This window comes from Enhydra lutris, unplaced genomic scaffold (assembly GCF_002288905.1).
Source record: "Enhydra lutris kenyoni isolate GAN:26980312 unplaced genomic scaffold, ASM228890v2 scaffoldscaffold9, whole genome shotgun sequence".
In the NCBI taxonomy this organism is placed as follows: Eukaryota; Metazoa; Chordata; class Mammalia; order Carnivora; family Mustelidae; genus Enhydra; species Enhydra lutris.
Genome location: NW_019154093.1, coordinates 4,335,514 through 4,344,704, shown reverse-complemented (window position 1 = coordinate 4,344,704; position 9,191 = coordinate 4,335,514). Strand labels below are relative to the sequence as shown.

The window sequence follows — 9,191 nt, the reverse complement described above, 5'->3', positions numbered from 1 at the left end:
TTCCTTAGTTCTTAGGACGGACGAAGCAAACACAGAAAATAGGGCCTAAGCCTATTAAAGATGTGCTCCCAGTGGCGGGCCGTAGGATAGAAGTCTTAGGGTATAAAGTACATCTGAGAGAATGGAGTCCTGGTCCTTTAAGGGGGCGTGCCAAGGGGGGGCGGAGTCTAGGGCGGAAGTTATAAATTAGGGCCGAAGTCCGGCCAATGAAGGGCGGAAGTAGAGTGTCCAGTGCTGCAATTATGGCGCAGGAAGAGGAAGATATTCGAGATTACAATTTGACTGAAGAGCAGAAGGCGATCAAGGCCAAATATCCCCCAGTCATTCGGAAGTACGAGTGTGAGTAGGTGGCTCACTTCTGTCATCCCCTGTCTCCTTGCTCAGGTCTTCCGGCCTAGCCACCCGTTTTACCTCACAGGGTGCTTCAGGCTTGATGCCGTTTCGCCCTGTATTGTAGGTCCTTGTCGGGGGGATGCTGAGGAAAAAAGCCAAATAGTCTGAGAGTCGGGAACCTGGGCTGCCACATTTACAGTCTCTTGAACTCTTTCCACATTTACCTAGTCACATTACCTTGTGGGAATTTTACCAGCGTATTCGTTCTAAAGACAACAGTATTTTCAAGCGTTTGCCGGGTTGTCGCTGGTAGGTATCTCCAGCTGTGGGGTGATGAGAGTGTGGTTACGTTAGAGGTCTTAGAAAGTTGAGTAGGAAACTTACAACTTGGTGGTGTTTTACCTGGATTGTGTTTTTAGCAAAAAGATCTGTTTTTGCCATGAACAGCTTAGTAATTTAAGGCAAATACATAACCTCTCTTTGCACCTTAGTTCCTTCATCTGAGGAGTAAATGAGATAACAAACTTGAAAGTATAGTGCAGATTCCTTTTTTTAAAGATTTAATTTATCTGACACACAGAGAGAGATCACAAGTAGGCAGAAGGCAGGCAGAGAGAAGGAAGCTGGCTCCCTGCTGAGCAGAGAGCCTGAAGTGGGGATGGATCCCAGGACCCTGAGACCATGACCTGAGCTGAAGGCAGAGCCTTAACCTGGTGAGCCAGCCAGGCACCCCTATAGTGCAGATTCTGATCTTCTATATAAACGTTTAGCTATCCTCCCTAAAGGTTGCTATGGTTTGGGGAGCACAAATATGACTTTTATTTTTCTGTCCTATTTTATTTTAATAAAGATTCTATTTATTATTTGACAGAGATGGTGATAGAGGGAACACAAGCAGGGGAGTGGGAGAAGGAGAGGGAGAAGCAGGCTTCCAAAGAGCAGGAAGCCTGATGCAGGACTAGATCATAGGACCCTGAGATCATGACTTGAACCGAAGGTAGAGGCTTAACCAACTGAGCCACCCCAGTGCCTCTGTAGAGTTTAGTTACCATGGCATACTGGGTTCTGAACCCACATATCTCCCTAGCTCATTTTTCTCTTAAAAATAGTTTCTTTAAAGATTTTATTTATTAGAGAGAGAGAGAGAGAGAGCGCTTGCGTGAGCGGGAAGGGGGTGGGCAGAGGGAAATGGAGAAGCGTACTCCCCACTGAGCAGGGAGCCCTACTGGGGGCTCCATCCCATTACCTGAGCTAAAAGCAGCGACTAACCAACTTAGCCACCTAGGCACCCCTTGAAAACAGTATTTAAAAATTACTTTTAATAAATCTCGTATCTGATGCAAAGAGTATAACAGGTATGCAGTGTGTAAGTCTTTCTTTCAGCCCTGATCCCCAGCCATCTAGTCTTAACTCTCCATGTCAATGTCAACAGTCCTTACCATTTTCTTTATGTATACAGGCAAAGCTGTTACAACATTTACTTAATCAATTTCCAGTTGATAGACCTTTATGTTATTTCTATCTAGTCTTTCATTGTTAGAAACAATGAGGCAGGGAATATGCTTGTGCATCTGTTGTTTGCACATGTGCAAGTATATCTGTAAACTTCCAGACGTTACTGCTTTATCAAAGGATATGTACTTTTTTTTTTTTTGGATATGTACATTTTTAATTTTAATGGTTTTTGTTAAATTGATCTCCAGTGAGGTTATGCCAATTTATACTCTCACTGGCATTGTATGAGCATGCCTCTTTCCTCACACTTCTACGCATTTACTGCATAACCATACTTTTTGGTCTGTTCCAATTTAAATATCTTGTCATGTTAGTTGCATTTTTAAAAAAGATTTTATTTATTTATTTGACAGACAGAGATCACAAGTAGGCAGAGAGGCAGGCAGAGAGAGAGGGGGAAGCAGGCTCCCCGCTGAGCAGAGAGCCTGATGCAGGGCTCCATCCAAGGACCCTAAGATCATGGCCTCAGCCGAAGTCAAGAGGCTCAACCCACTGAGCTATCCAGGCACCCCAGCGCTTTTTGTTTGTTTGTTTGTTTTTAATTATAAGTGAGGTTGAACATACTTCTATATGTGTGGAGGTATTTGTATGTCCCCTTCTGGGATGCATATGTTCATATTCTTACCATTTTTTTCTATTGGGTTGTTTTTGTTGTGTGTGTGTGTGTGTGTGTTTAACACTGTAGAAATTTATTTTTATGTAGTGAAATTTATTAACTCTTTTTATGGCTTGTGGGAAGTCATACTTAGGAAGGCTTTGCCCCTCCTGAAAATGTAAAATAATCTCCTGTGTTTTCTCCTAGCACATTTGGAAATGAGAACCTTTTTTTTTTTTTAAAGTAAGCTCTACACCCAGTGTGGGGCTTGAACTCAACGTCCTGAGATTAAGAGTTGCATGCTCTATGAACTGAGCCAGCCAGGTGCCCCTGGAAATAAAAACTTTTATTGAAGTAATAAATGTACTAAGAGTGCATATATCATAAGTGAATGTTCACAAACTGAATACACCTGTATAGCTAGTGACCAGATGGATAAACATTATTATAGCAGTGGCGCCTGGGTGGCTCAGTCATTAAGCGTCTGCCTTCAGTTCAGGTCATGATCCCAGGGTCCTAGGACAGAATGCTGCATTGGGCTCTCTGCTCGGTAAGAGGCCTGCTTCTCCCTTTCCCACTCCCCCTGCTTGTGTTCCTTCTCTCGCTGTGTCTCTCTCTGTCAAATTAATAAATAAAATCTTAAAAAAAAAATTGTAGCATCCCAGCAGCCCATCTCATGCTCCTTTCCAATCACCACCATTCTCCCTATTCCCATTAGCCTGACTTTTTTTTTTAAGTTTTTTTTTTTTTAATTTTTTAAAAATTTTATTTATTTATTTATTTGACACAGAGAGAGAGAGGTCACAAGTAGGCAGAGAGGCAGGCAGAGAGAGAGGGGGAAGCAGCTCCCCGCAGAGCAGAGAGCCCGATACCGGGCTCGATCCCAGGACCCCGGGATCATGACCCAAGCCGAAGGCAGAGGATTAACCCACTGAGCCACCCAGGTGCCCCTAAGATTTTATTTTTAAGTAATTTCTACACCCAACGTGGGACTTGAACTCACAACTCCTAGATCAAGACTTTCACCCTCCACCAGCTGAGCCAGTCTGGAGGCCCCTGCCCCTACTGGCCTGACTTTTAACATCATAGATTAGCTTTGCCTGTTTTTGTACATTATATAGATGGAATTATACAGTATGCATTTCTTTCTGTCTGTCTCTCTATCTCAACATACCCTACGTGGAGCTCAGACTCACAACCCAGAGATCAAGAGTCACATGCTCTATTGACTGAGTCAGCCAGGCACACCCAGTATGTCTTCCTTTGTGTTGGCTTTTTCTTGCTCATATTTGTGAGAACCATATTTTTGCTGATAGTTATAGATTATTCTTGTTTCTAGTATTTTTTTAAACATTTTAAACTTGAATATACCAGAATTAGAGTAAGGTAGAAATTAAGTATCTGATTTAATTGTTTTCCAGATGACCTGACTTTGTTTCTTCAGCGTCTGTCTTTTCTCCTGTGATTGGAATGGGTCATCTTTATTATATCCAGAATTCCCCTACCTATATTTAGGTCTGTAGCTGGACCTAATTGTTCTATTCCTTTGTTCTGTTTTTCTTTTTATGTGCCAGTGCTGTACTTTTAATTATTGAGGCTTTATTCTATCTTTTAGTATCTTGTAGGACACTCTTCCCTCACTATTTGCCCCTTTCCTGCCATCTTTTAATTTTTTTTTTTTTTTTTTTTTGAGAGAGACACCATGGGGGAGGGGCAGAAGCTGAGCATCTAAGATCTTCAGCAGGCTCCACACCCAGTACAGAGCCCAACATGGGGCTTGATCTCACATCTCATGCCCTGAGATCATGACATGAGCCGAAATCAAGACGGGATCCTTAACTGACTGAACCACTCAGGTGCCCCCTGCCCTACTTGCCAATCTTGCTTTTTTTTCTGTATGTAGATAAAACACGAGCTATATATAAATATATACAAAATTAAGGGGATAGTACAATGACGTCCATGTATACATCACTCAGCTTTAGCAATGAAGAACTTGAACTTACATAGCACCTTGACAGGGACAGTAATTTTGTAGAGAAATGACAAGACAACGGAAAAGCACTTTGTAATTGTGGGGCAGCCAATTGCAGGAAGATAAATATATGGGGGAACTAATGGAAGATGAGGGCTAGTTAGGAAACTTTATTATGTAGATTCCTCTGGTGCTGACTCTGGGTGGATAAGGGTCTAGAATTTTCTCTGATGATTAATTTCTTTCCTTGCTGATAGGTGATGGGGAGCACCTTTACAAATTTATGTTTTAGGCATATAGTGGGAAAGGCAGAGAGTTCTTCTTGTATCTTCTCTCATTAGTCTTCTGCTCAAAGTAATCTTTGTGACAGAGTGGCATCCTTTTACCTCCTTTCCTATTATTTATTATTATTTTTTAAATAGGATCCATGCTAGGCCCTGCATTGGGTGTAGAGATTAGTTAAATAAAAACTTTTAAAAAAAACCCCACAGATTAAAAAATTACTGTTGGTATTTTTTTCGTTCATATTAATTATGAATTTAAGGAGAATTGAAACTTTAATATTTATATTAGCTTTTTTCCAGAAATAGGGTATTCAAATCTTATTTTATGTATCCTGAGGTTATTTTTAGGTATTTCATCTTTTTCTTTCTTTCTTTCTTTTTTTTTTTTTTTTTGAGTAATCTGTATGCCCAATGTGGACTCAAACTCATGACCCTGAAGTCAAGATTGCATGCTCTACCAATAGAGCCAGCCAGGCACCCCACATCTTTTTTGTTTCTGATGTAAATATAAATGATCCTTTCTTCATGATATCATCTCTGTCTGTCCTGTTATTGATTATAATTGTGAAAGAGCTATTGAGTTGTATAGTTAATTTTTTATACTGCCTTTTTATTACCTTATAGTTAGTATAATTTTCAGTTGATACCCTTGGGCAATCATCTCCTAATTTTTTTCATTGCACACTTTGAATTTTGTATGCTGTACTGTATTACCATAATATATGCATTATAAAACTGTTTTCTTTTCTCTGACACTTTTTTTTTTTTTTTTAAGATTTTACTAATTAGGAGATAGGCAGAGGGAAAGGGAGAGGGAATCTGGAGCAGACTCTGCACTGAGCACAGAGCCTGACTCGTGCTCTGACATCATGACCTGAGCTGAAATCGAGAATCAGACGGACCCTTAACCAACTGAGCCCTCCACCCCCACCACTTCTGACATGAAATGGTTTTTCCACATCAGGTGGTTTTCCAATTCTCTGACACCGACTAGGTGTCCATCAGTTCAATTCAGTTCTGACACTAACTTCCCAGAATTAGCACAGACCCCACTGGTTACGGGCTCAGTTCCATAGGACTGCACCTACAGACACCTACCCTTATGCCTAGCCAGTTGCAATTTCTGATGTTCCCACACGTCCCTTCCGCCCCTCTTTGGGCTCAGGTTCAGTAATTTGCTACAACAATTCATGAACTCAGGTAAATGCTTTACTTGGCAGTCAAATGGCGGCCATGGCCACGCACTGGGCAAGGTCTGCGGAGAGGGGCTTGGAGCTTCCATATGCCCTCTGGGCATGTCATCCTTTTAGCACCTTGCTGAGTTCACCAATGGCTGTTCTCCAAATCTCTTTTAAGAGTCTATAGCTCAGGGCGCCTGGGTGGCTCAGTGGGTTAGGCCACTGCCTTCGGCTCGGGTCATGATTTCAGGGTCCTGGGATCGAGTCCCACATCGGGCTCTCTGCTCAGCAAGAAGCCTGCTTCCTCCTCTCTCTCTCTCTCTGCCTGCCTCTCCGTCTACTTGTGATCTCTCTCTATCAAAATAAAAAAAAAAAAAAAAAAAAAAAAAAAGAGTCTATAGCTCAGACTCCTATTCCACCCTCCACAGGCCAGACAAGCCATTCGTGGTGAGGGGGTGGGGCTGAAAGTTCCCACTCTTTAATCATGTGTTTCATCCTCCTCGCTACTGCACCATGCTAAGGCTATGTAGGAGCCCTAGCCTCAGTAACCTCAATAACGTAGACTCAGCTGTGGACAGAAGGGGACAATTAATGAATACCAAGACACTCCTATCATTAAGGAAAAGCCAAGGATTTTAGGAGCTTGCCAGAAACCAGGGACAAAGACCAAATATATATTTTTATTATACCACAAAAACATTCAGTAAATGCAGCAATTAAAAATAAGAGCAGTTGGGGCGCCTGGGTGGCTCAGTGGGTTAAGCCTCTGCCTTTGGCTCCAGTCATGATCTCAGGGTCCTGGGATCGAGTCCCACATCAGGCTCTCTGCTTGGCGGGGAGCCAGCTTCTCCCTCTCTCTCTCTCTCTCTCTGCCTGCTTGTGATCTCTCTCTCTGTCAAATAAATAAATAAAACTTTAAAGAAAAAAGAATGAGAGAAGAAAGAAAGATAGTTTAAACTTTTTCATTTGTTGAACAGCAAAAAAAACCCTTTTGCTCAAAAATCCTGTTAATATTTTGGGGCGCCTGGGTGGCTCAGTGGGTTAAAGCCTCTGCCTTCGGCTCAGGTCATGATCTCAGGGTTCTGGGATCGAGCCCCGCATCAGGCTCTCTGCTTCCCTCTCTCTCTCTCTGCCTGCCTCTCTGCCTGCTTGTGATCTCTCTCTCTCTGTCAAATAAATAAAATCTTTAAAAAAAAAATCCTGCTAATATTTTTTATGGTATGTTTCATGATTATATCTATGGAGAGGATCATATATTTATATGAGTTCCATTAATCTGTTTCCTAATAATTGAATCTTGGCATTCCAGGAATAAATCCCACTTGGTCATAGTGGATTCCACTTGCCATCATTTTGTATAGCCTTTGAACTGATGTAATGTGAGATTAGTCTGTGTTATCTCCCAGTTTCATTTCTTTCCACAGACAGCCCCCAGACCTCCCCACATGCTTCTCCTGTAGCTCTGTTTTTCCTTTTAGACCCAGCATAGTTGTCATCTCATGTATTCATTCAGCAATATGATTGAACACCTGTTGTGTATTGGGCACTGAGCAGAAATGGGGAATAAGAGAATGAGCAAACAGATTCAGATCACCCTTAGTCTCTTGGCTCTTACACTGTTAGGTCTTATTTCCTTTTTTTTTTTTTTTTTTAAAGATTTTATTTATTTATTTGGCAGAGATCACAAGTAGGCAGAGAGGCAGGCAGAGAGGGGGGAAGCAGGCTTGCCGCTGAGCAGAGAGAGCCCAGTGTGGGGCTCTATCCCAGGACCCTGGGATCATGGCCTGAGCTGAAGGCAGAGGCTTTAATCCACTGAGCCACCCAGGCGCCCCTCCTTTAGGAATTCTTACCTGAACCTCTCAGTCCAAGTTAAATTTATTTCCTGTTCTCTTCCATAGTTTTCAGTTCTCCAAGTGTGGTCCTTGCACCCAGGGGGTTTCCAAGACCCTTTCAGAGAATCTGTGATGTCAAAACTGCTTTCATAATAATACTGAGATAGTTGCTCTTTTACTGTGTTGCTGTTTGTGCTGATGGTGCAGAAGCCTTGGAAGGGGGAAAACTGTCCCTTGAGCACAGGCTGAAGCCGCCACACTGAACTGTGCTGGAGGACACTTTATTCCTTGCCACCGTGTACTTAAAACTAAAAGAAAAAGTCATTTTGACTTAAAGATGTCTTTGAATGAGTAAGGACTGTCAATTCTATTGACCACTGAGTACATGTCTTTTTAATATTCTGTGAAACAAAATGAAAATTATGCATAAAGTATTTCTGCTGGTTGTCAAATATTGACGATTACCTTGAGGAAAAGAACCTGCGTAATTGAGTTGTGAGCTGGGTTTTTGTGTTCGTTTTTGTTTTTCAGGAAACACCTGTTGCTTTTGTTGTTGTTTCTCTCTCCAAAGAATGAATGACTGAAAGATACAGTATTGTTGCTCAGACAGGGCTATTTGGCAGATAATTTCTTTAAATAAAGTGCTGTCACAAAATAACACAATATTTGTTGGCAATGATAAAATTCAAGTTTTTTTTTTTTTTAAGATTTTATTTATTTATTTGAGAGAGAGCGTGAGGGGGGAGAAGGTCAGAGGGAGAAGCAGACTCCCCATGGAGCAGGGAGCCTGATGGGGGACTTGATCCCAGGACTCCCGGATCATGACCTGAGCCGAAGGTAGTCGCTTAACCAACCGAGCTACCCAGGCACCCAAAATTCAAAGTTTTGAGTGAAATTCAGATTTTGGAAAAGCTTGATCTACCATCATGAGCTTGACAGTTTCTCAGTAATTAAAGATCTTTCTGATGAAATTGGTGGTTATATTTACAAATATATATGTATATGTAATATCATTCTGTATAATTAAATATATCAACATTATCTGTACAAATCAATGAACTTTTTTTTTTTTTAAGATTTTATTTATTTATTTGACAGAGAGAGAGAGACTGCGAAAGAGGGAACACAAGCAGGGGGAGTGGGAGAGGGAGAAGCAGGCTTCCCGCTGAGCGGGGACCTCAGTGCCCAGGACCCTGAGACCATGACCTGAGCTGAAGGCAGATGCTTAACAACTGAGTCACCCAGGCGTGCCGAACTTTTTTTTTTTTTTTTAATTTTATTTATTTATTTGAGGGAGAATGAGTGAGAGAGAGCATGAGAGAGGAGAAGGTCAGAGGGAGAAGCAGACTCCCCAAGGAGCTGGGAGTCTGATGTGGGACTTGATCCTGGAAGTCCGGGATCATGACCTGAGCCAAAGGCAGCTGCTCAACCAACTGAGCCACCCAGGCGCCCTTGTTTTTTTTTTTTTTTTTTTTTTTT

General features: G+C 41.8%; 1 protein-coding gene across 4 annotated transcripts in view; it reads left to right on the top strand.

Annotated features, from left to right (window-relative positions):
* The first annotated feature begins 206 nt into the window (after positions 1 to 206).
* Positions 207 to 9,191, top strand: part of LOC111143217 (zinc finger and BTB domain containing 8 opposite strand) — a 20,618-nt gene continuing 11,633 nt past the window's right edge. For 2 of the 4 annotated variants that reach the window (XM_022496788.1, XM_022496790.1), the window contains exon 1: positions 207 to 339. In XM_022496788.1, the coding sequence (XP_022352496.1) occupies positions 207 to 339 (133 nt within the window). Of the gene's footprint in view, positions 344 to 9,191 lie in introns of all 4 variants that reach the window. The other 2 variants (XM_022496789.1, XM_022496791.1) reach the window with 1 other exon arrangement.